Below are 15,283 nucleotides of genomic sequence, written 5' to 3'. Positions count from 1 at the left end.
GCTTGAGGTTCACAAGAAAACACAGTGATAAAATGCTGCTAAAATGGAAAACAAGAGAGGAAAGCCTTTATAAGCTAAATAAGAAGGGAAAGTCTTTCCAAGGGCAATGAATTCTCTTGGAATACCAAATACATCTTACTGGAGAAGTTATGCAATGAAAAATCATGAGAAATCCTTTCTTCATAGAGCAACACTTGTGGCACATGTGAGATTTCACACTGGACAAAACATGGTTGGCATCTTGAAAGGAGAAAATTCTTTAGTGGTAATTCATTTCTTAGTTGACATTAAGTTTCTCACATTGAGGAGCTATCAAACTTGAAAATCACTGTGGAGAAACCTGATAGATTTCTCATCAGAAAAGTGAGTCAAGAAGGTGGACCTCTAGAAAAAACTCTTAACACATACTTTAGCAAAATAATTCAGAAATTTGAGAAAATGTCTATTCATAAAAATGTGGCATGTAAATGTATAATAGCAAAGTGATCAGGGAATAAATTGAATGCAGAATTATATAAGAAATTTCATTAAACTTTTCCAAAAGATCAATACTTACAAATATTGAAAGAATACAGTCGGTTGTTGAAAAAACTTAGTATGTTGGCGAAGTCCTTGTTTCATTTATGCAGCCCTAACAAATTGATTTGCGTCTGCATTCCTTGGCTGAGATTTTTGGTCGAGATTCTACCCCAACTTGTGAGTCTCCCCAGTCTTCAACAGCTCTTTCCTCACAGCTCACCTCCCTTTACTTCAACGTCCACTAAAACCACTTGTTTCCATCCAACCCTCGAGTTGACACACCAGGGATCTTCAGCCCCACTTGCCAGATTTCTCAGTGGGTCATTGCATAGATTTAGCAGGGAAATGGAGGCTGTATCAAAGACACCTAGTATATGCATTTGGGTGTCCCCAGCCCTTGCCTCTGTCTCTGAGCAGTTACCTGGGATCAGAGAATAAGGCAGCTCTTCTCTTCTATCCCTCAGAAGGCTCTTGAAATTTTGTCCCTGGAGCCTCTCTAACTGGAGGTAGCAGTTCATCTCATGACACCCCACGTTTTATTCAGGTAAGTCCTAAGTTATTACACAGAGACAGACACAGCTGTGCTCCTTTTACTGCAGTCCAGAAGATAAAACACCAGCATGATAAAACAGCCGAACCTGTCAGCCACATTGCAAAAGCCTTTCCTATATTTGATTCAATGTACTTTTCCTGAAGCAAAATGAAAGTTCTCACAGAGGGGCCTCCTCTGCCTTGTCCTCAGAATTGGAAAATGTATTGTCCATCGAGGAGCCTCAGTACTGAACCTAAAACTCAAGAGAAAGTGTTTCCTGAATATGAAGTGGGATGACTTGAAATTTTGCCAAACAGGCACAATCTTAATACGATAGGCCTTACTAAGGCTAAATGGCCTTATCCATGGTTGAAATTGACACATCATTATATTAAAAAATCTCCACAAGTGATAGATTTTACTCCGCAGCCAGGGTTTATGTCAAGTGTGAGGATAATGAGCAAGAAATTCAAGCCCTTGGCAAACTGGTTGGAGAGGCAAGGAATATGTCCAGGCAGAGCTCATATCATTATTTATTGTTTAATCTATTTAATTAAATATGTAATTTACCCACAAACTGTGGCTGACATTATATGTACTCCTGAGCCACATTAAGATATACTATTTGTGCTGTGAAATTCTACAGGATTTGACAAATGCATGGTGGCAGATCTCCAGCCATTATTAAAGCATAACACAGAATGCTTCTCTTATTCAAGCTCTTCTTCCCTCTACATAGAGGGAATCAATCGACTTTTGTATACTGATTTTTGAATTTGCTTCTTTATTTCCATCTTCTTTAATTAAAGCACAGGATATCGTACTCAATTTCCATTTGATCTCCCAAAAGAAAAGTACTGAATAATCTACACCTGAATTTCAGTGAGTCAGGCTCAGGTCCACCACTAAGGCCAAACGTCCTGTGCTGCCAACTCATGGCCGGCAGAGGGCAATGAAACCCATCTTTCCGGCCATGCAGGGCACATGCGCGATCTGCCTCCTGCGGCGGGCCAAGTCTCCAGGAAGGACCTGAGTTTTCTTTACCCGTGGTCAGGGAGGCGCCATCGCCCTGGCTTTGGGGCTGGGGCCTCCGGGCAGGTTCCGGTAGGGGCGTTGGAGAGGCCGCTCTTTTTGCAAGGCCTGAGATGGCGGGCCCTGCGCAGGCCACCCTATTCCGCGCCCTCAGGGCATCAGTATCCGCCTGAGGCCGGATGCCCCTGCTGGGCCCGGATGCCCCCGCTGGGCCCGGAGCATCCTTGGCGCTGCCCTCCCAGAGCCCCGCAGAGGCTGAGGTGGCGCGGGGTGGGTCCCCGGCTTCGCGAGAAGCGGCAGCAGCGAGGGCTGGAGGACCCGGGCTCTGGGGCTCCGGCCTGGGTGGGACTGAGTCCATCCAGGAACTTGGACTCCGGGGTTCTGGTGTGGGTGGATCCGGGGCAGGCTTAGGACCAAGTCCCTCTCCTTCCACCAAGAAGCGCCCAGAGGCCGGCGGGAGCTCCAGGTTCACCTCCTCCTCCTCCAGGTGTTTACTTTTCCTTTATTTCTGTGAGACCAGTAATTGGCGCCATCCTTCACATCGGTGAATCGGGACCCTAACACTCATTACCTCAGGTTTATTGTTATTGCCATTAACAGTGTTGGTGGCATTATCACTAAGATCATCATTGTTGTTATTATTGTCATTCATGATTATTAGCAGGTGTGTTCATCATTTTGTCTCACTATGCATTTTGTGTGTGTGTGTGTGTGTGTGTGGTTGGTTTTGTATGACGTTGAATTGAGCTTCTTTAATCTTGACCAGTGTTGTCAGATTTCTGAAGAGCATTCCGGAGGACGACTCCTGCCTTTCAGCGCAACCACAGAATTTCGTGGGCACAGGAGAGCGCCTAGAATATTCCCCTTTCATTGCACAGCAGCTTTGGGAAATAGTGGCTGCCTGGCTCTGAGATGAGGTAGAAAAGACTGGATACTGGGGCAAGTGATAGCCCCTCCACTGGTGTTTTTATGAAGCTAAGTGCGCTGTCTCCCACGTAGACTTAGAATAAAATCTAAAGGGCCATGGCTGCCCTTCCTGGGACTTCCTGGGAATGTTTAAACCTTCTGTGGTTCCTGGAGTAAGTAGGTTGCCAAGTCTGTGCCTCATATGGTAGCACCAGTCTTTTCTGGGCCAACAAGGGCACTTAGAATGTTTCCAGAAGCTCAGGCATACTGTCTCTGTTCCTCCCTTCTGTTCAATGGCAATTCACAGGGTCCCTGGCTGACATAGAACATCCTGCAGAAGGTTGGGCTTGGGTGACTTTCTGGCCAGCCTTCCCAGGCAGTCATCTTTGAAAAATTTCCAGAGACTCACAGAGGCGGTTCACTGGTATTTCATGACTGCAAGTGGGGTTTCTGGATCCTTGAGTTTACTTAGAATATTTGAATGGCTCTGAATGGCCAAGAAACTCTCTCTGGTCTTAGAAGCTGCCAAAAGCTGTCACTGGGCCTCTGAAGAGACTTTTAAATTTTTCCAAGTAAATTTGGGCATAGGAAACTTTTCCAGGTCTAGCTGAGCCAGCTCAGGTGGAGTCCCAAAAAACTGGTGGGTATTGGGGGATCTCATCTTACGAAAGAGCAATTGGTGGCAAAGCTGGGTCTCCAGGACAGCTGTGTGTGTATATGTCTGTAGAACATGACTTGTAGTCATCTTTGGTAAGGGCGCTTTCTGAAAGGAGAATAGTCAATGAAGTATAGTAATTAGCAGAGCGTATTTGTTTCCTTAATAAAAAAGGAGAGATCTGTGGAATCAAACAGACCTTCCAGCGATAACCCTTCCATGCTCAGCCTACTGATTGTGTATGCGAGTGAAATTACCTGCCAGTGGGGAACAAGACAAGTCTTTGCATGAAATGCTCTTGTGGAAGGTAGATTCCCAAATAATAAAGCATCAAGTGGTAGAAACATGCCCTGAAGTTTGAAGAGATACTCAGTGCACAAAGTAGACTGTGAAAGACTTTCGAGAAATCATGCAATCACCGAGAGACTAACTGATGACATTCCCCAAATTTATGTTTAGCAGAAAAGAGAAATAGTCATGACATAGTATAGTCAATGGTTTCTGACGTACGACGGCAGTTTAAGAAAACATGAAACAAAAAACTTGAGAAAACAGAAGGTATCCCAAGTAAAACCTTTGGTTTATTAAAGAAATGATGAAAATAAAAGCAACGTATCTCACAGCATGGGTGATAATATTTTCATACGTATGTGATAATGGATCAACATTTGATAGAGATGAAATAAAAAGTTCTAAATATGACAAAAGCAAACAAGGAAAATTGTACCGTAGAAAAGCCCGGGTGACGGGAGTGAGGCCCTGTGTCAAGAAGAAACCATCGGAGAGATTTAAAAGCAGACAGTGAATCAGAGGATTGTATAACTTTGTTAATACTGGCCCTTGTTTCAGTGGCAAAAGGCCAAAATAAGCCATGTATCTCATGGATTCTCGCATCATTTGTTCAGGATCTGAGATGTTGCCTCCATTTCCAGTTAGGCATTGTATGGTGGAATTGCAGTTAGCACATCTGGTGCAAAAGTTTTAATGCTGCCGAAGGTGGACATGTTCCCTGAACTAAGAGGGTCCCAATTTCGGTGTGTCTTCAGGCTCTCTGGCTCACCAGGAATGAAGATCCTGGCTCTAGGGATTTTCCCAAAATGTCTTAGACAGTAAGCAACAGGGCAGAATTGAGGTGCGTCACCAAGGCCTCGAGGTGTAAAGAAACAGCCCTGGCCTCAGGGCCCATGAAATTAGGATGATTTTAAGGAGGATGGTGGAATGAGAGGACTGTGACCTTTGGCCCCATTTCTTTTCTTTGTCTTTTCATGGGCCAGGTGTGCTCAATCAGAAGGCTTCCTGTGCCTGATGTCAAGTGTCCTGGGGGAAGAAAGGAACACTGTTTAGAAAGATGCTCCACAGGGAGAAAGGAGCCACCATTTTCAGGAGAATGATCCCCAGAAGCATGAGCAATCCAGATGCCGTGGCTTCACACAAGACGCTGGAGGGTCTTATTCCTGGAGCCGGGACCTGGGCATCGGTGTCCTTTTGTGCTCATAACTGATTTTGAGGGGAGCCCAATGGATAACCTGTCTGCGAGTCATGCTCATCACACTGTAGTTTTCACACACGTCACACAGAGACCCTGTTCGTATGCACACTTGGGTGCTTGAGCAGGGTTGCACCCAAGATTCTGCGGTTCTACGGAGCCCTGAGTTGTGCCCTGGACAACTTTCCTCAGAGGTTGGTCAACTTTGATCACTGCACCTAACGAGAAAGGGACCATGAATTCTAATCAGCAAATACAGAAAAGGAAGGGGCCATATCCCACAATCATTTCCACTGAAACACCACGTCGGATAAAGAAGAAGTCTGATTGCAGGACAGGGAATGTGCTTCAGAGATGCACCTTTCACAGCTGGATGAATGACCCGGAATCTCCCCAAATGCCATTTGTAAACACACCAGATGAGATTTATTTCAGGGCTTTCTGAATTTATTTTCGTTGAACACACACACTCCTGTTAAAGCTCCGTCTCTGGCAGATGGACTGGGTTTGAGTTTCAGTTCTGCCACTTAATAGCTGTGGGACATTCGGTTGTTTCTAAACTGCTCTGAGGGCTGGGTGTGGCGGCTCACGCCTGTAAACCGAGCACTTTGGGAGGCTGAGGTGGGCAGATCACAAGGTCAGGAGTTTCAGACCAGCCTGGCTAACATTGTGAAACCCTGTCTCTACTAAAAATACAAAATTTAGCCAGGGGTGGTGGTGGGCACCTGTAATCCCAGCTACTTGGGAGGCTGAGGCAGGAGAATTGCTTGAACCCAGGAGGCAGAGATTGCAGTGGGCCAAGATCGCACCACTGCACTCCAGCCTGCACAACAGAGTGAGACTCCGTCTTGGAAAAAAAATTAAAAAGATAAATAAACTGCTCTAAGCCTTCATCTCCCCTCCCGAGGGAACAACAGGGATATTAATAATAACGTGCCTAGACCATCATAGGCCTTGGTATGAAGAACAACGGTTTGTGAGAGCTAGACTCCTTAACATGAGGGACAGAGGGACATTTTCCGTGTGGTCAAATCATCCGAACTAAAGACACTATTGAGTTAAGAGGCACCAATTCATCATGTAAACGAGAGATGGAAGTGACATTTCCCTTGGACTTGCTCCCAGCTGGCACACATTTGGTTATAAACAAGTGTGGTACATTTCCCCTTTCAGTTGACCTAGCTTTCTGCAGACCAGCAGCTCCCAAATTTGTGCAGGCACTAGAATCACCTGGAGGGCTTGTTTCCAGACAGCCGGGCCCTGGCCCTGGAGTTCCTGACTCAGTAGGACTGAAGTGGGGCCCAAGAATGCGCATTTCTAGCAAGGTCTCAGGTGAGGCTGATGTTGCTCCACTGGGGCCTCATGCTGAGAACAAGGAGTTTCAAAGCCCGGCCAGCAGCTTCCATGTCTGTTTCTTCCTGGGGGTGAAACCCCTTGTCGCTGTGGGCCCCCATATCCCCCTTGTAATTGAAATGTTTAAGGCCAGGCGTGGTGACTCACACCTGTCATCCCAGGTGTACAATAAACCCACCTATCTACCCACTACCTAGATTTGGTAATTATTATTTTCTGTATTTGTTTCATCTCACTCTGTGAGGTTAAAGATAAGTTGGACATTACACATGTCACTCCTAAGCACAATTAACACATTTCAGTATCATCTAATAGCCTGTCCACATTCTAATATTCTCAGTTGTCCCAATATATAAAAACATATTTCACCATGCACAGTGGCTCACACCTGTAATCTCAACACTTTGGGAGGCCAAGGTGGGAGGATCACTTGGGGCCAGGAGTTCAAGACCAGCCTGGACAATATGGCGTGACCCTGCCCCTATGAAAATTTAAAACATTAGGCCGGGCGCAGTGGCTCATACCTGTAATCCCAGCACTTTGGGAGGCTGAGGAGGGTGGATCACAAGGTCAGGAGTTCAAGACTAGCCTGGCCAAGATGGTGCAACCTCGTCTCTACTAAAAATAACAAAAAATTAGCAGGCGTGGTGGTGGGCACCTGTAGTCCTAGCCACTCGGGAGGCTGAGGCAGGAGAATGGCTTGAATCTGGGAGGCGGAGCTTGCAATGAGCCAAGATCGCGCCACTGCACTCCAGCCTGGGGGACAGAGTGAGACACTGTCTCAAAAAACAAAAAACAAAATAAATAAAAATAAAAATGAAAAATAAAAAATTAGGTGGGTGTGGTGGCATGCACCTGTGGTCCCAGATACTTGGGAGGTTGAGAAGGGAGGATTGCTGGAGCCTGGGAGTTTGTGGTTGCAGTGAGCTATGATTATGCCACTGCACTCCAGCCTAGGTAACAGAGCGAGATCTCATCTCTTAAAAAAAAGAAAAAAAAAAAGGCCAGGCACAGTGGCTCATGCTTGTGATCCCAGTACTTCAGGAGGCTGAGGTGGGTGGATCACCTGAGGTCACAAGTTTGAGACTAGCCTGGCCAACATCCTGTCTCTACTAAAAATACAAAAATTAACTGGGTATGGTGGCATGCGACTGTAATCCCAGCTACTAGGGAGGCTGAGGCAGGAGAATCGCTTGAGCCTGGGAGGTGGAGGTTGCAGTGAGCCAAGATTGCGCCATTGCACTCCAGCCTGGGTGACAAGAGCGAGAATCCATCTCAAAAAAAAAAAAAAAAAAGAAAGAAAAAGAAATGATTGCCTGGCTTGGGAGGTGGGTGTTTTAAATGCTACATTGCAGGATCTGTAGTCCTCTGGCTGATGAGTAAATTGGAAAACAGTTTGGCCACATGTATCAAGAGCCTTTGAAATGTTTCTGCTTCCTGGTGCTGTAATCCCCCTTCCTGGAAGCTATCTTTTAAGAATAATCTAAGAGATGGACAAAGTGTGATGGCTGCCTGTGGCATGCAGAAAGGGGAAGTTGCAGGTATGTGTGTAACTCTAGAGCTACAGATGGACAGAGTGGGAAGAGTAGGGATTCTGGCCCCATCCAGGTGCACTGACTCCAGAAGGATCCATGCTCTGCATAGATGAGCTGGGTTATGAAGGGATCCCAGCCACCCTCACTTGCTGGGCACCCCCACCTCCTTCTAACTTTATCTCCCTACCCCATGATGTCCTTCATCTGGATGATGGTATCAAATCGTGGTTAGGTGCATGGGCGTTGCAGTCAGACATCCTGGGGCTTGAATTCCAGCTCTGCCACTGACCCTGACCTCCAGTGCAGGTTACTGAAGCCGCCTGAGCCTCAGTTTATCTTCAAATGGGGATAATTGTGCCTAAACATCAAGAGTACAAAATGCTTCCCATAGAGTGAGCTCCAATACACAGTTCCCTACTGCTATCAGAAAAAAACACACAGTGGCATGGAGAAGAAAACTCACTTTCAGAAAGCAAGGATGACACACCAGAGGGCAAGTCTGTTATAAAAATGGAAAGTTCTTGAGAGCAGGGGGTGTGTGTTTTCCAGGAGGAGGCTGTGGGTGCTTCCCAGTGTCAGTAAACAATGGCAGGAATCTGGGAAAATGCCTCGGTGAGCACTTACTACCCGTGGGTGCTTTCTGTTCTCCCCCTGGTTTAGTCTTGTCTAGTCCCACAGGTGAGGAAACTGAGGCTGGGAGCCGGAACAGCATCCTCGGGCTCACACAGCTGGTGAGCAGCACAGCAAGCTCCGAGCTCAGATCTGAGCAATCACCCAGCCCAGATGCTGATCAGTGTGGCCCCGCTGCCTCTAATGTGTGGTTTCCTCAACACTGTTACTGATGAAAACTCTTTCATGGTGCCACTGGCCAAAGTAGGAATGAGCAAATGGAAAAGGGAGACAATGAGCGTTCTGAGGCTCTGCGAGGTGGGTGCTCCCATCACACCACCCAATCAGGATGTGAAGCACTTGCTGATTCACACACATGCAGACAATGGGGAATTCTGAAGCCTTGTAAAAACAGCAGAAACACCCAACAGGCCCTCCATTTTTTTCCTAGTTAGCCCCAGCCTCCAAAACTAGGGCAAAAGCCTAAGCTTTGCTGAGTCACAATCATTTATCAAGGTAATTTGTAGGCGCAGCACTCGAGATGCTATGCAATTTTTACCCCATTCAATAAATGCAGGACAACCTGCCGGGGAAGATTAATCCTTCCTAAGTAACAAGAAGGACTCTAAATTCTCAGATTCTGGGTTATTAGGAATAAGAAGAGCCTGCGCAAACTAGACCACAGCACGCAGAGAGGAGATGTGTAAGGAGACTTAACTTTCCTCCCTACCCACAGCTGCAACTAGGGAACCACATTCAATCTAACTGGGTGTTTTTGGCAGTCTGGCTGTTGCCTGCCCACCAAGGCCTGCGAGGAGCCAAGAATCCACCGCCCAGGCTTAGACACCTGCAAGGGCACTTGGGTGGAAGAATCCTGTCCCCCCACCCTTCCTCCTGCAGGAAGAGGACAGCATCAAAAGGCGGGTAACTGGTTCTCTGGTTGTTATTGGAAATATGGGAAGACGTGTCCACGGAAAAGTTGCATGGGCCCGGCACAGGTGCCTAAGGCTTCCCTTTGCTCAAGTCCACACTTGCACACACAGGCAAGGCTCCCTGGCTTCAAGTTTCTGATTTAGCATTTTCCTATGTTTTTGAGCTTAAAAAATATCACCATGAGGATTCACTCTTTTCTTATGAAACATACTTAAGTTCCCCACCTCATCCCTTAAAACAGAAAAAAAAAGGTGCTTATTTGTTGTCCTTTTTTTGACAAGAATCATCTGTCTAAACCTTTTTTTTTTTTTTTTGAAAACTTTTTTTTTTTTTTTTTTGGTCACCCAGGCTGGAATGCAGTGGTACAATCTTGGCTCACTGCAACCTCTGCCTCCCGGGTTAAAGTGATTCTCCTGCCTCAGCCTCCCAAGTAGCTGGGATTACAGGCATGCACCACCACGCCTGGCTAATTTTTGTGTTTTTAGTAGAGACGGGGATTTGCTGTGTTGGCCAGGATGGTCTCGAACTCCTGACCTTAAGTGATCTGCCTGCCTCGGCCTCCCAAAGTGCTGAGATTACAGGCGTGAGCCAGCCTAAAAGATTTCCATTTAAAAAGACCCTCAACTTGAACGTGTAGCGTTTTCACCAGGCCCAGTCAGCATCAAGCTTTCTCAAGTTCAGGTTCACAGCACGACTAGAAAAAGCAGGCAGCTGAAGACAAACAGAACTGCTGTTTGCAAGGATCAGGCAACTTGGAGGACACGATGGCTCACAACCAGGGGAAACATGAACTGGCCTTCAGGTGTCCCATTTCCCCTCCTCGGCAAAAATCAGATGCATTGATTTACTCCATGAATCATTTGGGGGAAAAAGATTTCAGCTGAACTCATGAGATTTTTTAAAAAGTAGCAAAAAAGATTGAACTATTTTTAATACTCACTGGTTTCCCAGGTCTGGAGAGGGTGGCTTGGCCTCACCTCAGCAGTAACCAAGTGTCATAGCATTTTCTTTTCAATGTCAAGAGGAGTGTTGCAAAATAGTCCAAGTGGGAACACACAGGAACTGTGAGATTCTCTCGGTGCTGCTGTTCAGTAATAATGATGCACACTTTAAAAACACATGCACTCGGCCAGGCGTGGTGGCTCATGCCTGTAATCCCAGCACTTTGGGAGGCCAAAGCTGGTGGATCATGAGGTCAGGAGTTTGAGACCAGCCTGGGCAATATATTGAAACCCTGTCTCTACTGAAAATACAAAAATTAGCTGGGTGTGGTGGCGCATGCCTGTAATCCCAGCTACTCGGGAGGCTAACTTGAACCTGGGAGGTGGAGGTTGCAGTGAGCTGAGATTGTGCCACTGCACTCCAGCCTGGGTGACTGAGCGAGACTCAGTCTCAAAAACAAACAAACAAAAAACAACAAAACAAAACCACACACACACACTCAGGGACTGGGTGCGGTGGTTCACGCCTGTAATCCCAGCACTTTGGGAGGCCAAGGCGGGTGGATCACTTGAGGTCGGGAGTTCGAGACCAGCCTGGCCAACACAGCAAAACCCCGTCTTTACTAAAAAGTACAAAAATTAGCTGGGCATGGTGGCGGACACCTGTAATCCCAGCTACTTGGGAGGTTGAGGCAGGAGAATTGCTTGAACTTGGGAAGTGGAGGTTGCAGTGAGCTGAGATCATGCCACTGCGCTCCAGCCTAGGCAACAGAGTGAGACTGCATCTCAAAAAACAAAACAAAACAAAACAAAAATTAGCTGGGTGTAGTGGCATGTGACTATAACTCCAGCTATTCGGGAGGGTGAAGTGGGAGGATCACTTGAGCCCGGGAGGTGGAGGCTGCAGTGAGCTGAGATTGTGCCACTACACTCCAGCCTGGGTGAACCACGGATGTAATGTTTCCATACGTATAATGGATAATGATTACATAAGCGTAATTAGCATATCCATCACCTCATTATATTACATATGTAATTACAATATGACTCTGTCTCAAAATAAATAAATAAATAAATAACTCACACTCACGAATGTAAACTAGTATAGCCACTATGGAGAACAGAATGGAGGCTTCTCAAAACACTACAAATAGCACATCATGTGATACAGGCCAGGCGTGGTGGCTCACTCCTGTAATCCCAGCACTTCTGGAGGGAGGCTGAACTTGAGCCCAGGAGTTGAAGACCAGCCTGGGCAACATGGTGAAACCCCACCTCTACAAAAACAAAACACAAGAAACTAGCCAGGTGTGGTGGCATATGCCTGTGGTCCCAGCTACTCAGGAAGCTGAGGTTGGAAGGTTGCTTTAGCCTTGGAGGTCAAGGCTGCAGTGAACTTAGATCACGCCACTGCACTCCAGCCTGGGCAACAAAGCGAGACCCTGTCTCAAAAAACAAACAAACAAAAAAACTGCTATTACTATTGGGTAGGGGCAGTGGGTCACTCCTGCAATCCCAGCATTTTGGGAGGCTGAGGCAGGCAGATCACTTGAGCCCAGGAGTTCGAGACCAGCCTGGCCAACATGGCAAAACCCCGTCTCTACTAAAAATACAAAAAACTAGCTGGGCATGGTTATGCATGCCTGTAATCCCAGCTACTCAGGAGGCTGAGGCAGGAGAATTGCTTGAACCCGGGAGCTAGAGGTTGCAGTGAGCTAAGATTGGGGCACTGCATGCCAGCCTGGGTGACAGAGCGAAACTCTGTCCAAAAAAAAAAAAAAAGAAAGAAAAGGAACATTACTATGTACTCCATGAGCATGCACAATTATTATTTGTCAATGAAAATAAATAAAATGAAACACACACCCCCCTCAAGATCCATGCTTATAATTAGGTAAACAGAATTTTGACCAAAGCACCACAACAATTAAACAAAAAGGTCTTCTCCACAGATGGTTCTGGAATAACTAGACATCCATATGGAATGAAGTAATCTCAACTCTAGTGTTGTACCATCCATAAAAAGTTAATTCAAGATAGATCACAGATTTAAACATAAATGCTAAAACTAGAAAGCTCGAAGGAAACATGGATGAATATAACTTGGGGGTTTCTTAGGCAGGACATAGAAAAAGTCTATAAAACAGACTTCATCCTAATTAAAAACTTCTGCCCAGTAAAAGATACTGTTAAGAAAATAAGCAAGCCAGCTGGGCATGGTGGCTCAAGCCTGTAATCCCAGCACTTTGGGAGTCCGAGGCTGGCAGATCACGAGGTCAGAAGATCAAGACCATCCTGGCTAACACAGTGAAACCCTGTCTCTACTAAAGATACAAAAAATTAGCCAAGCATGATGGCGGGTGCCTGTAGTTCCAGCTGCTCATGAGGCTGAGGCAGAAGAATGGCGTGAACCCAGGAGGGAGAGCTTGCAGTGAGCCGAGATCGTGTCACTGCACTCCACCTTGGGGTGACAGTGTGAGACTGTCTCAAAAAAAAAAAAAAGAAAATAAGCAAACCATACATTGGGACTAAATATTTGCAAAACAACTATCTGACAAAGGACTGATGTCCAAAATATGTAATCAACTTACTGCTACAACTTTTTTTTTTGTTTGATTTTGAGACAGAGTCTTGCTCTGGCTGGAGTGCAGTGGCGTGATCTCAGCTCACTGCAACCTCCGCCTCCCAGGTTCAAGTGATTTTCCTGCCTCAGCCTCCCAAGTAGCTGGGATTACAGGTGCAGGTGCCTGCCACCATGCCCAGCTAATTTTTGTATTTTTAGTAGAAATGGGGTTTCATCGTGTTGCCCAGGCTAGTCTCGAACTCCTGAGCTCAAGTGATCCTCCCACCTCAGCCTCCCAAAGTGCTGGGATTACAGGCATGACCCCATGCCTGGCCAACTTCTACAACTTAATGAAGCAACCAACAATCTGATGAAATATGGGCAAGATAATTGAACAGCTAACTCACAAAGGAAGATATACCTGTGGCCAGTAAGTACATCATTAGGAGTCATCAGATAAATGACAATGAAAACTGCAAAGAGATATACTATACGCCCATCAAAATGGCTCAATTAAAGTCTGACACCACGAAATGTTGCTAAGGAAGGGAGATACTAGAACTCTCATACATTGTTGGTGACAGTATAAATTACATGATCACTTTGGAAAAAGATCTGGCAGTTTCTAAATAGACCACCTATCCCATGACCCAACAGTTCCTCTCCTTGGCATTTACTCCCCAAAATTGAAGATTTTGTTCTCAAAGACTTGTACAAGACTGTTCACAGCAGCTTTATTCATAATGGCCCCAAACTGGAAATAGCCTAGGTGTTCATCAATTGAATAAATAAGCAGTGGTAGAGCCATACTCAGAAATAGAGAGGAGGGAATTACGGATGCCTACAAAACATTGATGAATCTCAAAAACGTTATGTAGTCTGGGCACCGTGACTCACACCTGTCATCCCAGCACTTTGGGAGGCTGAGCTGGGAGGACTGCTCAAGGCCAGGAGTTCGAGGCTGCAGTGAGCTATGATCGCGCCACTGCACTCCAGCCTGGGCAACAGAGTGAGACTGTCTATAAACAAAAAAAAAAAGAAAGAAAGAAAGAAAAGATAAATTGATGAATGGAAGGATATGTAATAAAGCAAATACAGTCACATGTCACTTAATGATGGGGATACTTTCTGAGAAATGTGTCATTAGGTGATTTAAAAAAATTTAATATTCCCAAACGAGGATAGAAGGATTTTTATTTTATTATTTTTAGAGACAGGATCTCGCTCTGTCCCCAGGCTGGAGTGCAGTGGTGTGATCGTAGCTCACTGCAGACTTGAACTCAGTCCTCCTGCATTGGCCTCCCAAAACACTGGGATCACAGGTGTTAGCCACCATGCCCAGCCTGCAATGTTATCATTGTATGAACATGATAGTGTTCTTACCCAAACCTAGATAGTATAGCCTATTGCTCCTGGGCTACAAACCTTTACAACATGTTACTGTATGGAATACTGTAGGCAACTGTAACCCAATGGTATTTGTGTTTCTAAACATAGAAAAACTATAATAAAAATACAGTATAAAAAATAAAAATTATACACTTGTGTAGAGCACTTACCATGAATGGAGCTTGCAGGGCTGGAAGGCATTCTGGTGAGTGATAGAGAGTGAATATGAAGGCCTGGGACTCACGGTTACCCTGAATTTAGAAAAAATTTTCCTTTCAAGAATCAAATGACCTTACCTTACTGTAACTTCTTTACTTAATAAACTTCTAAATTTTTTTCAACTATTTGACCCCTTTGTAACAACAATTAACTTAAAACACAGATACACTGGAGCTGATAGGAATTTCCCAGCTGTAAGATCATCTAATGGGACCTCCATTGTTGACGGCAAGGCATGACTGTATAACAAAATGGTAATGATGACCTAGGTGGTGTATGCTTGAAAATCTTCATAATAAAATCTCAAGGGGAAAACTGGACAAATACAAAGTTATGAAAATGGACAGAGCCACAGCGCTTGGTCTCCAGCCCAGCTCCAAAATCAAAGGACTACAGAACTATTTACAGGGAAACACAGAAGTTCCCACTCTGATGCCTGCCTCCAGATCTGGCTACCATATTCAAGAAGCCCCCAGACCATAGTCTTGTTGTCATAATATGCCCCTGGGCCTCGGTATCAAAAGGCCAGAAGTACCATCCTAGGATTTTATGCCCAAAAGATATGTCAAGAAAGCCCGGTGTGTGTGTGTGGAGGAAGTGGGTTAGCTCAG

The 15,283-nt window shown here is 45.6% G+C and overlaps 1 protein-coding gene across 1 annotated transcript in view; it reads left to right on the top strand.

Moving 5' to 3' along the window:
• The first annotated feature begins 7,987 nt into the window (after nt 1-7,987).
• LOC112131881 (programmed cell death 6-interacting protein-like) overlaps nt 7,988-15,283 on the top strand; it is an 81,986-nt gene continuing 74,690 nt past the window's right edge. Inside the window, 3 exon segments of the mRNA XM_063716335.1 lie at nt 7,988-8,024; nt 8,679-8,833; nt 9,410-9,625. Coding sequence (XP_063572405.1) covers nt 7,988-8,024; nt 8,679-8,833; nt 9,410-9,625 — 408 coding nt within the window.

The sequence above is a fragment of the Pongo abelii genome, chromosome 16 (genome assembly GCF_028885655.2).
Source record: "Pongo abelii isolate AG06213 chromosome 16, NHGRI_mPonAbe1-v2.0_pri, whole genome shotgun sequence".
NCBI classification, from domain to species: domain Eukaryota; kingdom Metazoa; phylum Chordata; class Mammalia; order Primates; family Hominidae; genus Pongo; species Pongo abelii.
This window is presented reverse-complemented; position numbering and strand designations above follow the sequence as displayed.